The following is a 15,081-nucleotide window of genomic DNA, read 5'->3' as shown; positions in this document are numbered from 1 at the left end:
TTATTCTTTATGTTTCGATTTGAATATTTCATTTCGGGCCCATAAAGTTACCAGGACTTTCGAGAAACGGGCCCCTGGCCCCGGTTGTTCAAAGGCTGGATAGCACTATCAACTGGAAAAACCACTATCCAGTGGATAAGTATTAGGGAAACCAATTGCGCTATCCCCTGGATAGAGATTTATCCAGTGGAAAGCACTACAAGTGCTCCACTAATTATTATTGTTGTAAAACACGGTCTGAATAGACTTTGTTTAAATAAATGGCCCCAAGTCTCAATCTCTTAATGACTCAGATGAACAAGGTCCTGCACAAGGTTGCAAGCCTGAACTTAAGGCTAGATTGCAGAATACCCAGCCCACTAAACATCTAACTTAAAAAACTGCTCCTGAGGTCCCTCACTTGCCCGATTTGCATAATAAATAGACAGAGACTGCGGGAGTGTGGGACTGTGCGAGCACCAGTATACCTTGTTCTATAAGCACACAAGTTACTTGACATCAACTGCAGGAGTGCGTGACTGCAGGAGCCCCAATTTTTTTGTTGACTACTGGACTGTGGGACTGCGCACCCAACATAATAGAACACGACTGCGGGAGCAGTTTTTTGAGTATGATATTTAGTGGGCTGGGTATTCTGCAATCACTCCAAACTTAACATAAGTTGTTAAGCCTGTTTCCCATGTGGTGGGAAAATTGATCACCTATTTTAGCTAAGATATAAGTATGAAAATAATGTTTTAGTCTAAAAAATAATGAAACTAAAAGGTTTTTATAAGAAGGCAACACATCTGACACGCCAAACATTGAAAGGAGAACCATCTCCAACTACCGGTAAATCTAACAGCACTTTTTTTACATCAAACTATCATATCCACTGTCACTAATCAAAGGTGATAAGATCTCCTGTTGGTGGTTCGTCCTTAGAATCCTTCTTGCTCTTCTTAGTCAGGGTTTTTTGTCCTTCTTTTGAACTGTGAATAACAAGCTTCATCTTGTCCTAAAAAGGAAAATAATAAGCGAAAGTGGATTGGCTTCAGAGTTTCCACTTACTGGTGCTCACAGTATTGACATCTTTGTGCTTGTTTGTGCTATGACGGCAAGTAAATTACTTAAGCTTTTTTCTGGTCGGTAGATACATGTAATGATGGCCAAGTGTTTCAACAATAATAACTGTGGGTCTGTTTTCTTTCTTTTATTTAGAGGTATAGTGCAACTTGTACATGAGCATTTAATATTTAGTAAATCTTTTCATTCCAATCAAATAAAATTACTATAGCTGCACTGCCCTTGCATCAGGAAAAGGATGGTCAAGGCCAGGTTATTGCAGTAACCACAGACACAATAGCATGGCTTTCCAGACTTGAAAATAACAACAACAGGATTTTCTGGCCTTCATGGCCCAACAAATAATAAATAGCCAGGAAAGCCCTAAATTCCTGCCCATGTTTCACAGCTAGAACCCTTAATCACATTAAATATCATTCATCGACCTTTATATGAAGAAATGCCCATGCAGTTATGAAAGAATTTTAAGCGACTTTGAAGTGAGGCCCGAACAAATTTAGGGCTCTGTGTTTTCAAGCCATCAGTACAATGCTCTCACAAAAATTACTGTTAATTAGGTGTTATTTCAGTGTGTGGTAAATACACAACAAACCATCAAATTAGTGAATAATGGTGTGGAAACAAATTATGTTTACCTGATACTTTCCCCACATTGTAAAAATATCCACCAGCTTTTCGTCAGGGTCCAGGCATCTTCGTACTGAATATTAAAGATAAGAATATTAGCGGTGTGTGACAAACGCAGACTGCAAACTTGTAGACTGGCAGGCAAACAAGGTAAACATTGTTGTGGAATGCTCTAACTGATTTCCTATCCTTAAAACAAGCCTTTAAGAAGACTTAAGATCGGTTATTTAAACAAAGTCTATCTTACACCGGTGTTGGACCTCCAGATCTCTCCCTTAGTGGGTCAATTTAAGAAGATAAATGCTTTTCTTGTCTACTCTATATGCTTTAACAAAACTGTAAACGATAAATGGTGTTTAGATAAAAGCACTGGGCAAAGTGAAAATGACTTAGAACACGGTTTTGTTAAACAATGGCTAAATTCCGTTTAAATAACTGGCCCACAAAGTTTAGGGATAGGGAATCTGTTAAATCATCTCACAACAGTGTTTACTCGTTTACCTGCCAGTCTGCAGTCTGCAGTCTGTGTTTGTCACACACTGGAATATTAATATTAATAGGTAACTGGTAGAATGAATAATCAACTTGGATGTCAAAGGAAACAAAAACTACACAATACTTGCTGCAATACAGTAATAACCTACAACTAAGAACCTCCATTTTCCCAAGTTAGCCTAGACAGGTTTTTACATAAATGGTAATTAGCATAAATTTAGGCTATTTAGGTTCTTAAATAGGTTCTAATTTTCTGAAAGAAAAAAATACATTGTAGCTAACAGTATTATTTTAGCGGTATTCAGCTCATTCCTTGGGTAAAACCAGTATACCATTACAACTGCAGTTGGAGTAATAAGGCACCTACGTCTCCAAAGAGGATCCTGAATTTTGACTTGTCGTATATGCTTAACTGTACAGAATTTTTGTTTTTATAGATTTTAGAAAATAAGAACCTGTTTCAAATTTTAGGCTAAACAGGTTCTTATATAGAGGCGGTTTAACTGGCAAGTTTTAGCCTTAGGTTCTTAAAAACCAGGTTCTTAGTCGCAGGTTTTTACTGCATTTAAAAGGAGCTATTTTGGGAGGGGTGAGGTGTGCTTTGCACGGCAATGATGGCAGATTTAAGATATCTGTAATCCCTTTTGCCCTATCCACAACCTTATACCTGTCCCGCAACAATTTGCTTGTCAGAGCGTGGTCAGCTGGATAAAAAAACTCTCGAGAAGGGGGTCAAAGACTGATTGAAGCAAGGTTTGGGTACAAGAAAGACTTTTATTATCAGTGAAAGTCTTTTGCTGTTAAAGGAAGCCCTGGTATAAATGAATAAGCTTTCGCTCATCTTCATTAAGCACTTTTCACAATTCACTCACAGCTCCTTAGACTAGTCTCTTGTAGATTCTAGGTACCAGAGCATGGAATTAATTTTTCTGACACTGTTAATATTGAAAGGGTGAGTGGCAAAAGGCTTCATGACACATTCTTCCATGTCACAAGACTACCACAACATTAAAAATTATTCCCATCAACAGCGATGGAAAAAAAGTAAATGTAACTCCCAATCTGTTGATGTCAACTACTACCTTGTTAATGGGATCACCTTGGCGTAAGTCACAAGGTGACATTGACCCTGGGAGCTCAGGGGCTTAGGTGAAAACGAAGCTGCATGTCATCATGGGTGGGTGCTCCCTTTCTGCCTCAAGGAGCACATCTTCCACATCATCATTTTGAACAGCCAAGACAGATGGCGCTCTTACCTGAACCATCCAATGATTCTTCCCACAATTCTAACACTGCTACATCAATATTTCCCCCAACAAAACTCTTGTGCCTTGTGTATTGGCTGTACAATAAAAACAAAAGAAGGCATTTAACAATAAAGCAAAGTGTAAGTGAATGTATGGACTGTCAGCCAGGATGAAAAAAGTAACCCGGGCGGAGAGGTGGACACTGATAGGGTTTGACTATACTTCTATATTCATCAAATAATCACAGTCCTTATTACAATGAAGCAATGAAACATTTTTAGTAATATTCACTTAAATGTTTTGCAGCTTTCACAATTCATTACTAGGATCAACAGCATATAATGTCAAGTACTTGTTCAATACATGAAATTTACTAGTCCAGTCTTTATGATTGCAAACATTTAGTCCTTATACCGGCTTGAATGTAATTTGCCTTTGGTCAAGTAACAGTCACAGCACTGTTATATACTAGAGTTTTCTAAAAATTTAAGAGCCATGGAAATACCATAAACAAAGAAAACAAAATATTGTAGAATAATTCATTTCATCTGATAATATTATTGGAACTTCTGTGTCTGGACAAATAATGACAGCTACACTTACTGCAAAACACCTGAAACCAAACAGTCAGTATGTACTTTACAAGTCTGCAAACAAAAAAATATTGAGAAGACTTAAATATTTATGAAAATAATAATTTGTATAACAGTACCACTTGCACTATACATAACACAAGACAAGCTAAAGGAAAGTAAAACATTAAGTAAAAACTTTGTTTACCCTCCTGCAAAAATGAATCAGGTATACAAAGAATTGCTGGCATAAACTCGAGTGAAAATTAAATTAATAAAATATAAAAGTAACTTGGAGCAAGACAGTGACTCATAAAATCAAAGACATTTTTCACCTTGAATGTTTTGTCTGGTTTAAAAACCTTTAATGTCATTGGATCCTCAAAAATTGGAATGGCAGCACTGCTGCTGGTCTGTCAAAAAGAAAAATAATCACTTTTTAATATTTGTTCATCAATATATACAGACAGCATTCTGCAGGTAATAACTTAAAGCACTAAATATTTCTAGAGTACTTTTACTTCTTTCCATCCCCTGGAGCTCCCTGAAGCAACAGATTAAGCAGATGGGAAGAGGAGGTACTGGGTACAAGGTTGATAAAGCAGCATTTCATGGATTAGTTTATTCTATCAATGTTTCATTTCTATTATGATACAGTGAAAACTCTATAAGCGGACACCTTCAGGACCTTCCAAAGTGTCTGCTTAACAGAGGGTGTCCGCTTAATAGAGGTTTGTAAATTCAACAGTTACTCTGTACTGTGATAAAGTTCCATGTTGTTAAGGAAGGTAAGGAAGCTGTGCTGTACTTTGTGCAAGACTTTTAGGTGAACTTTGATTGCAGATGACAATCATACGGCCAGATATTGGTCTAATCTACAGTTTATTGACAGCTAAATGTATCGATTTATCCTTATTAATCGACTACTGTATACATATTTAAAGGACATAATGCAAAACTACTATGTCAATTCAGTCTGGTGTCCGCTTAACAGAGGTTTTTAATAATAGAAATTAGCCAAATACAATTTATTTTAGTGTCCGTGTCCGCTTAATACAAGTGTCTGCTGAATAGGGGTTCATTATAAAGGGAATATAAGACATTAATTTCAGGACCCGGCTTAGTGTCTGTTTCATAGGGGGTGTCCGCTTAATAGAGGTTTCACTGTGTTACCATTATTGTGTCAATCTTTTCCTTAAAAGACTGATTGTTCCAGGGATGGATAAGTTGTCCAGAAAGGCTTGAAGATGCAAAATTCAAGTGAAAATCATCCTCATGACAACAATAACCATTTAACTCAGCTAATCCATCAATAATTTCACCTACCCATTTCATCATAGTTCTTTTTATAACATTCAGCGCAACAGCCACAGGAATAGGATGAAACTAAAAACATCAAAAGACAAAGATTTAAACTACAGTAAACTGTGTTAAAAAGGAAAATAATGATGGATTATTATTATTATGACTTATTATTATTATCATTAGTTATTATTAATATCATTAGTAAAGTTGTTAGTTAAAGTTAGATCTCTCGATAATAACAACTTTCCAGTTGTTATTATGTATAATTATATACAGTTAACACCATGCACTCACCTCGTTTGTGGAAGTGATACTTGTGACATCAGACCCAGTTACACATTGAGCTGTAGGAAAAGATATCAACAATATCACCTGACAGTGAGTTATCCTAATATAGCTGCCAGGTTGTTGACGATAGCTATAACTTGCAGAAATCATCTCATTTCAAAACTAAATTAATATGTCATCATTATTCAGTTGCTGAATTCATTTTCTTACCTGGAAACCACCCAAATCTGCCTTTGTGGAGTCCAGGCCACCTGTAGAAAGATTACACAGATATGTCTGTTTTAGACGATGAGTAGTCCCCATTTTTCCTCAGGGATAGTAGAGTGAGCGTAATGCGAGAGCGCATGAAAATCACCCCACGCGAGAAAAGGTGACACGTGTAGCCTTTTCTCGCGTGGGGTGATTTTCACACGTGATCGCGTTTCACTCGCTCTTCTATCCCTGAGGAAAAATGGGGACTACTCATAGTCTATGTCTGTTTTGAATGGAATACTTTAAGGTCAAAAACAGGGTATAAACTTAAACTATTTACATGAAAGACAAAAAACTAATCATTATTTTATTGATCAGTGTAATAATTAACCATCCAGAAATAACACATTGACATGCTTTTATACAAACAATCAAGCAAATAACCTACCATGCCAACTCAATTTCACAAACATTCACAGCATATAACCCCTACAAAATAATCATATTATTTTTAATTATTAACACACCTTTGAATCATTTATTAAGCACCCTAGTAAAAAAAATCTGGAGGCTGAATGAGTGCTTAGGGTATTTTTTAAACTTTCAGCATTTTGGGGGGTGTATTTTATTAGTTGTGTGCAAAGTAATAATGTCCAACAAGATTGTTTCTGCCCGATAAAGACAGGCATAACAATATAAGTGACTTTAGAGCCAAAACAGAAAGGGCAGTGCATATTATAATTTTATATGTCTTTGAACAATCATATCTCAGCAACAGTTGACAACACTGAGAGGCAAATATGCCTTAAATCCAAGCTACAATCAGGGACAAAAGTAGTTGACACACTTGTTTAGAACGGGTGCTTTTATCAAACATTTACTTCATTTATTATTTCATTCCTTTTAAACGCCATAAATCCCCTCACCCCCTGAATCAATGTTGTCTGAAGTAAAAGAAAGACTTGAGGGTCCAAAATACAACATTGATTTTGGGGGCGAGGGGTGGAGGTAGACAGGGGAAGGGGATAGGTAAGTCCACTATTCAAAAAGGGGCCATTTTACGGAAGTGTCTCAACACTTTTGTCCCTCATTGTCTGAATGCAAAATTGTACTACTGCACACAAGTTGAGCTCTGTATGACAATGATTTTAACTGAAATTAAAGCAATCAATGACATAATTATGTTATTGGTGGTGGGGTTGACATTGACTTCTTCACGACCGAAATATAGGGCTAATTCGAATTACGTGATGACGTAATAAAAGGGCTGCGGTATCCAGAATTAACGGCGATATAGTTTACAAGCTAAAAAATGAGGCTGAACTCCCACGCACATGTACAACTTTTGGTGAATTTCAAGAGTATGCGTACTGAAAATATTTTTAATAAAGTGAATATTCCTCGTTCTTTACTTTATCCGATTGATAAGACGCAAACAATCAGGGGTAGGGTAAGGATTGACCCGTATTGGGGATAGTCACTGGCCGGCCACGGAAGTATGGAGTGTTAGTGAGGATCGGCCATCACTGCGTTCAATATCGGAACTACGGAAAAGTGAAGGTAAATTCATGGCCAATTTAATAAAAAACTAAGGACAGCGTAACAAATATTACAAGTGTACGCGAAAACAATTACTTTCAATCCCACCCGGTGACACCCTCTGTGACATGATAACGCAACGCAAATAGCGTGACATGAGCGCATATGTCTGAGTATTTGGACTGCATTTCTCAAGCGAAACCCTCTGTTTTTCTCTATTGTCGGCAGGAAAAATGAAAGCAGAGCTTTAAAACGTGAACTGGTATCTGACTCTCAAAGAAACAACAGCTCAAACTGAGGAAAACACTGCTTCCTTCGTGTTACAATGGTTAACCACGTTTCGGCAAACGGAAAGTAACATTAGTCTGTTATGACCTCTTAATGTCGATATGTTTTCTCGTGGTTAACCGTTAAAACTCCTTATTTGCACCACATCGCTGCAATGTTGCTCGCCAAGAATAAGTATTGCAAAGCACTTTCTACATAGCGAGATCTTCTTTTGCCTTTTATGAGGAATTAGGGCATGAAAACGGAAAATTTTCCAGCTCACGGCCGTCATCGATCACGTGCCACTCCCGCTCTCCTTGTCATCAAGTGAACTTCTGGGCCACAGTAATTGTTTTTTTGGCGAGATACGAACTGGTCTGTCTATCTTGAAAACAATTTCTTTAGCATTATGTGATTTAGGAGCTGGGAAATGAACTAGTTGTCCATCCAACATCAATAAAAAATCATGCCACTGAATAAATGGCAGGCGGTCATCTAAAATCATCACAAAAGTACATTCCTAACCTGTTCTACGCCTACCTACGCTAAAGGTTTGGATCTGTTAGGTTTGAAAAGGTCTAAAAAAAAAGAAAAACATTTATAGGGCATAGCAGAAACGGCTGGCCCATCATTTGTGAGGTTCATATCCTGTATATTGTTCACGTCCTTTCACCAATTGCACAAGTCAGTGTCGAAAATAATGCATGTCCGCTCGGTTACTCTGCCGTATTTCATTATCTTAAGTTGACTATTCATGCACACAAGAACAATTTTCATTGTACCTTGGTGTTTCCATCGTTTTTCCACTAGTGTTAATACTTGTGAAAACATTACATCCGCAGCAACGGCAGTGATCACAACACAAATGATTTCCTCTCGACCCGACAGGGTATCAGGAACGCGCGCGGGAGTACAAGATTAAGTAATGACATACGCGTAGTACATTTTACTGTACGTGTACTACAAATCAGGACGAAAATTTACAAATGGTTGTCTGTAAACAAACAATTTGGCCCATAGAGTAACGTCATGGCACAACAATTCAGCAGCGTCAAAAATCTAGCCGGAAAACATAGATACATATTTCAGACAATCAGGGACAAAAGTAGTTGACACACTTGTTTAGAACAGGTGCTTTTATCAAACATTTACTTCATTTATTATTTCATTCCTTTTAAACGCCATAAATCCCCTCACCCCCTGAATCAATGTTGTCTGAAGTAAAAGAAAGACTTGAGGGTCCAAAATACAACATTGATTTTGGGGGCGAGGGGTGGAGGTAGACAGGGGAAGGGGATAGGTAAGTCCACTATTCAAAAAGGGGCCATTTTACGGAAGTGTCTCAACACTTTTGTCCCTCATTGTAGCTGTCAGTGATTTTTACGGTGGACAACCAAGGCAGCAACACTTTTAAAAGTACAATTTTACTTACTGGCAGCCACAAACCCCCAGATTTGATCCCAATGATAAGAACTTCTTCACCTTGTCTCAGGTTCAATTCTAAATTGAAAAGGTGATAATATTATTTTTAAGTACTTGAAATGGATAAACTTTGAGTTACTGAGTGACTGACTGTGCAAGACCAATTGACTGTCTGAGTACTCCAACACTGACTGCTGGCTCATTGACTTACTGACTTTCTGATAGACTGTCTGGCTAACTGACTGATTTTGGCTGACTGACTGAATGATTGACTGAATGAGTGACTGACTGACTGACCGACTGGCTGACTGAAAGACTGATTGACTGATGACTGACTTAAACCAACTAAATGACTGATTGGGCAAGTGACTGACTGACTAATTAACTGGCTAAATGATTAACTGACAAACCATCTGAGTGACTGGTTGCCTGCCTGACTGATTGTCTAGCTGACTAAATAAGTGACTGATTAACTCACTGATTGATCTGATAGACTCAGTGACTGACCAACTGACTAACTGACTGATTTACTGAATGGCTGACTGTCTGTAACTACTTGCATCACTTAAAGTACTTACATAACATGTAGTAGTGTAGTCTGACTACTTTAAAAACTTCAATTTGGTTAATTGTTTTCCTTTGAGGAAGATATTTTGTTCCGTAGGATATTTTAATATTAATATCAGTACCAATATGCTGTATGATTGTATGGTTAACAATAATAATATTGAATTTCAACATAAAATATACCTAGGTCAACTGTCTTGTGATAATCAATTTTAGATTGTATTGAAACTGCCAAGAACTGCTCATCTGGAACTGGTAACCCTTGAAAAAACTGCAAGCGGCAAATAAAGTAATTAATATTATTTTAATGTTCAGTACCCTTTCTTATTCAAGCTATGCTTACTTCAACAATCCCTTGCAAAAGGTATCAGCCAAAGGGCGGTTAAAAATACAGCATTTGTATGTCAATGGGACAAAATGACAAAGTGTCTGCTTATAGAAGATATTAGAAGAGAATCAAGGTATTAAGAGGTGTACATTAATGCATAATATCAGACCACCACTAAGTCGATTATTTCATATTAATAACTACTTGACTAAAAATGATTCTTGAAGATTGTAATATAATATAATAATATAATAATTTTATAAAATTTTAAGATAATTACATTCTGCAATTTAAACCTCCCTCACAGTAATGATATCTTCTTTTTTTCTCCTCATAAGTTCTTCATGAGTTCAAAATAAGAGTTTACAAATGAATATCATTAAATATTTTCATAAGTAGGAAGACGTTAACACAGAATGTTATCACCAGTGATATTTGCATCAAATGTCTTACCTCAACAAATGCTTGCTTTTCTTTCTCAATGTATGTTTTAAGTTTTTTAACCCATGTTGTTTTTTCTCTGTCCGAAGGTGCTAAGAATTTGTAGATTTGAGTTGGTGTTCCAAGAATAAACACTGTAATGTAATAACAATCAACAAGTTGGACATCAAAGCAGAAGTAAGTTTAACAAGATGCCTAAAGTCATTTCCGTGGGACGCGTTGGTCTATGGAAGCATAACGGCGTTCTATCTAGGTTAATGGAACAAAACAAAACAAAACATCCGCTTGCTTTATCCAGGGTCGAACCCAGGGTTACAAAGTTCGATAAAGTTCCAATGTTTTAATACAAGATGAAAGTTTAATTTTCCAAGATGCTCTTGATACGGTTAAAAAAGTAATTGCAATGTGTTTCCAAGGTCTCAAAGTTAACACAATTCCAATGATTATCCCTGATTCCAAGGTATAATAAGTTTACTCATGTCCAGATCCGTGTCCCATCCAGAAGTCCAACCCATGCCGAAAGCGGGTCGTCAATCGACGAGGACAATATTTTCGTGATTTCAACGCCAATCGTCAAGGGTACGAGTTGAAATTTACGCTATTTAACCTCCCATCGTCAAGGTGTTTTCAATAAGAAAAGAAAAAAAACTGAACTCTAGCTGTGCTCGGCAAAAACTGGCGAACTCCCAGGAACTCCGAATAGAAAAAATCTATCAGAAATCACGGCCCGCATCCAGACGCTACTAAAACCTTATGAAAAAGCTAGACCTAAACAAAAAAGAATCATGAAGGAAAGAAATAATTTGGCTTAGGTCGCCTTTCGTGACTTGCCAGTATCCCGAAGGATTTCGCTGGTTAACAAGCCATCCTAAACCACGAGTGGGAAAACTCAAGCTCGACAAATTTGGCAAGGAACGTTCTGATTTCAACGTTCTTCAGGGGAAGCAAATCGATTAAAAATTATTCTTCTTGATCTTTGAAATACACAATTCCAGGGCAGGGGTTTTTTCATCCTCGATTGGGCACAATAATACCAAGCATTTTTTGTGCCCAATCTGGAGCCAGCATTCACTTGACTGTTTGGAAATGGTCGGGTGAGAGTCGGTCCCCAGGGGCTCTTCCGCCCGTGCTTAAAAACTTTTGTTGCACTTTGTCTGCCAGCCCGACTGACTGCCCCTGGGTCCCCAAGAATGGGGGTTTTTATTAGTATTAAGGGACATTAATATCCATTACAACTTACTATTTTCTGGTGGGCTAGTGTAATATGCACTGGGTGGTGTAACCCATGCTTGTGCAAGAGGAATGTTGTGCTTGAGTTTATATGTTTTCTTTCCTGTTATAAGATTCTCCGATGCCTGAAAAAACAATTAATGGAACAATCATAAATAATGGAAAATTAATTTATTTATTGTACTTTATTATTTCAAACAAGGTCAGAAAGTTCAGGGGAAGAGAAAAAATTAAATATTGGATACCACACACTAAATCAACTTACCATGCCAACCAGTAAGACATGATTAAATAAGAAGAGATGTCTGTAAAAAGACAGTGAGAACTTGTCAACTTTAGATGAATCAGGCTGAAACAGATCTTTGACAAAATGGCTGAAATACTATCTTTCTCACAGGTATAAACAAAATATCAGATTATTGAGGTTTTTATTTGTAACTATAACTTGTGTTACTGCCTCCTAATTTCTTCAATTTTAAACACCATTTGTCTCTAATTTGTCGAACTCTTGTTTCATACCATAGAAATGTTAACTGGTACACTCTCTAAAAACTGTCAGTAAAAAGCTGCCAGCAAACTGTTGACTGAGAGATTTTTCAGCCAATTATTTTTTTTTTTTTTACCAAATTGAGTTCAATAAAGATAGGGAGTATACAGCATTGCTGCATCATAGAATATTATACACACAATTCAGACTGACCTTTCAACTGTTTCATGCACCATTCCACCCTCACTGGAGCCAGTGGCTTTTTTGGTCACCCTCTCCACATCGCCGTCATAAATATATGTACTGAAATAACAAAGGAGAATTTTTTAGTTTTCTTCAATGGGTGGTACAAAATGAGTTAACAAAAATAGATGACAAATAAACCTGCCTACTTCTCTTTCCACTGATTTAATCAGAACATCAAATAGGCTGGGCTTATGTCTAGGTTGAAGAGAACTTCCAGCCACAGGACTGGCTGTAAAAGAGAAAGCTTCTAGATACTACAAAAGCCGACCATAGGTCAACTCTTTCCACAAATACGGTGGAGCCCTGCATGCAAAATCCTACATAAGATCTCAAATGGCATTTGTTTATTTGTTCTTCAGTATTTCAACAATACATAAAAATTAGACTTCAATAAGTACTGTTTTTGGACACTCTTATGGTAAATGAGAAATTCCAGAAAATATCCATATACCCCTGCACACCAAGGGGAGGTATTCGCTCTATAAATCCCCTCTCCTGTGGAATTCCAATTGCAATTAAGCTTCATGCATTGCTTAGAGTCTTTTAGACCCCCCCTCCAAAAAAAAGTGTACTAGTCTCCTCTGTGAGGGAGGAGGGTTTGGGATATATGCTGGAACTACATAGTGAGCTACTCTAAAGGAACAACTGCACTCAAGGTGCACTTTCATTTTATCAACCAAGGCCCTAAACCTGCGGAGCATAATCTTACGCCAAAGTATCCCACTTCATATTGTACAAGAGTCTCAAGCTGTTTAGGAGGTAAAGTCTGTATACGAGCCAAGCAGCCCATCAGGCCAGATCTAAACTACTTACAGGGTGCAAAGAAAGTCAGTTTTACAACTTGCTATTCAGGCAACTTTTAGCTATCATGTACTAGCCCAAAAGTCATTTCAACTAGTCCACAAAACGTTTTTGAATAGCATGATTTATTACAGTTCTTCTGTAATTTGAATTTCCCAAAAATCTTCACTTCTAATGTCCATCTGGCAAGTCAAAAACAAAATTCACAAGTACGATATATAGCCGACTTCACTAGATCAGACACTTCTTTCTTTGCACGCTATGTTTAGTAGCTACCTTGTTATAAATGTATCTCCTAATGGTGAGGTCTCTGTGTCACTGTCACTATCACTATTCTCAGCACTCTTAGGGCGAGAGTCATGTGGGATTGCTGATGAGCCACGTCGAGGCAAGTTGGGAGATGTGTCAATGGTGTCCATCAACGGAAGAGAGATCCTGTTAAATCAACCAGCTTATAGTTTGTTTTCTTTTTTAATTATCAAACTATGACCAAATCAATTTTTGATATTTTTTCCTTTTACTATTTCTTTTAGTGTTCAGTGGCTTAGTAAGAGAAGCAAATAGATAATGGAATAAATCAACCTTAGGCCAATGCGTGTAGAATGGCATCATGGCTGAGCAGTGCTCTCAAAGACTTACTGAAGTTCCCTTGCAAAATGATCCCTGAATTTCACATGTTACAACTCAGTTGGGCTGCTTGAACTTTTTTTCTTAGAGCAACACCTTATGACATGCAAGGATATTTAGCTTGTAATTAATAATAAGTTTTCAGGGTAAACTACTTAACATAAAATAAATATTATATTCATCCTACCTTTTGAGGCTTTTTGATAAAGTTGCCATATGGTCTTTATCATGTTTCCTAATTGAAGAAAACACCCCAATTACCTTTTAAAATTGGCAGTTTATTAAATATTAAACATAATGTGGTATCAGAAACATTGGGGTGCACACAGGTAAAACATAAATTTATGAAAAGGAAGGCATGAGACAGATATGGCTATCAGGCAGGGAATTGAACTGTTAGCAAGGCTAGTCCTTTTGCTTTTATTTTCCCTTTGTCTCCTATGAAAGTAGCTGCTGGACAGGGGTGATGCTTATGGTAGCTAAGGCAAATCCTGCAAAACATATATAACACATGCCATAGGATAGCAAATGATCAGTATGCATTGAGAGTGGTCATTTCCACACCATCTCAATCAGTCATATCATAGGACATGAAAGGAAAACTGTGTGGTATGTGATTATGCACATTAACATTAGATCTTTGAAAGAAGGTTGAGTTTGATTGTCCGGGTGAATGTAGTCCTGAATAGGACTGTTGTTAATTACAGTGACTGAAGTTTCGACAACCTGTGCGGTAGTCATCTTCGGAGTCAAAGTGAGTTGTATCACGTCAGTTGATGGTATTATAATCTGGTTATTGATCTGATTGGTCAATTACGTCGCGATGTTATTGGTCATCTGTCAGTCAAGCCGTGATGTTATTGGCTATGAAGACTCGTAATCATTAGATTTTTGATCCCATGCACTTTGTATACAAACTATTACCTTAGACGCACTGATCCAAAAAATAACTGCTTTCCTAAAAACAGATGGCAACATTTTCAAGAATATTTTTCAACTCACCAGAAAAAAGGAAAAAAGCAACTTGTTAAACCTGTGAATCCTAAAAATATTAAATTTTGTTGATGGTTGAATGCAGGCATTAGCTTCTTAAATATAGTTAGTATTAAGAGCCTGTTAGAAAGCAATGACCAGCTTAATATGCCACAAGTTACTATCATACAAGGTTTAATTACAGAGCATTAACATTTCAATCATGTTACAAAATTATTATTTTAATAATTAACATAACATATTGTAGAGCACCATATAATAAATTAATTTATTCATTCAAGTCAATTTGGTAGGAAGAAAAAGAAAATGAATTCATTATAAAAAATATAATTCACTTTTAAA

At 37.0% G+C, this 15,081-nt stretch overlaps 1 protein-coding gene across 4 annotated transcripts in view; it reads right to left on the bottom strand.

Annotated features, from left to right (window-relative positions):
- Window positions 1–540: 540 nt before the first annotated feature.
- The window catches only part of LOC140941055 (intersectin-2-like), a 29,555-nt gene continuing 15,014 nt past the window's right edge, over window positions 541–15,081 (bottom strand). For 2 of the 4 annotated variants that reach the window (XM_073390011.1, XM_073390012.1), the window contains 18 exons: window positions 14,749–14,788; window positions 13,934–13,981; window positions 13,396–13,554; window positions 12,286–12,375; window positions 11,851–11,890; window positions 11,596–11,710; window positions 10,368–10,489; window positions 9,770–9,857; window positions 9,030–9,097; window positions 6,240–6,280; window positions 5,810–5,850; window positions 5,606–5,655; window positions 5,333–5,392; window positions 4,342–4,419; window positions 4,038–4,081; window positions 3,444–3,529; window positions 1,701–1,765; window positions 541–997 (listed from right to left, as the gene is read on the bottom strand). In XM_073390011.1, coding sequence (XP_073246112.1) covers window positions 881–997; window positions 1,701–1,765; window positions 3,444–3,529; window positions 4,038–4,081; window positions 4,342–4,419; window positions 5,333–5,392; window positions 5,606–5,655; window positions 5,810–5,850; window positions 6,240–6,280; window positions 9,030–9,097; window positions 9,770–9,857; window positions 10,368–10,489; window positions 11,596–11,710; window positions 11,851–11,890; window positions 12,286–12,375; window positions 13,396–13,554; window positions 13,934–13,981; window positions 14,749–14,788 — 1,352 coding nt within the window. In that variant the 3' untranslated portion in view covers window positions 541–880. Of the gene's footprint in view, window positions 998–1,700; window positions 1,766–3,443; window positions 3,530–4,037; window positions 4,082–4,341; window positions 4,420–5,332; window positions 5,393–5,605; window positions 5,656–5,809; window positions 5,851–6,239; window positions 6,281–9,029; window positions 9,098–9,769; window positions 9,858–10,367; window positions 10,490–11,595; window positions 11,711–11,850; window positions 11,891–12,285; window positions 12,376–13,395; window positions 13,555–13,933; window positions 13,982–14,670; window positions 14,705–14,748; window positions 14,789–15,081 lie in introns of all 4 variants that reach the window. The other 2 variants (XM_073390014.1, XM_073390013.1) reach the window with 2 other exon arrangements.

Source organism: Porites lutea, chromosome 6 (genome assembly GCF_958299795.1).
Source record: "Porites lutea chromosome 6, jaPorLute2.1, whole genome shotgun sequence".
Classification (NCBI taxonomy): Eukaryota; Metazoa; Cnidaria; class Anthozoa; order Scleractinia; family Poritidae; genus Porites; species Porites lutea.
This window is presented reverse-complemented; position numbering and strand designations above follow the sequence as displayed.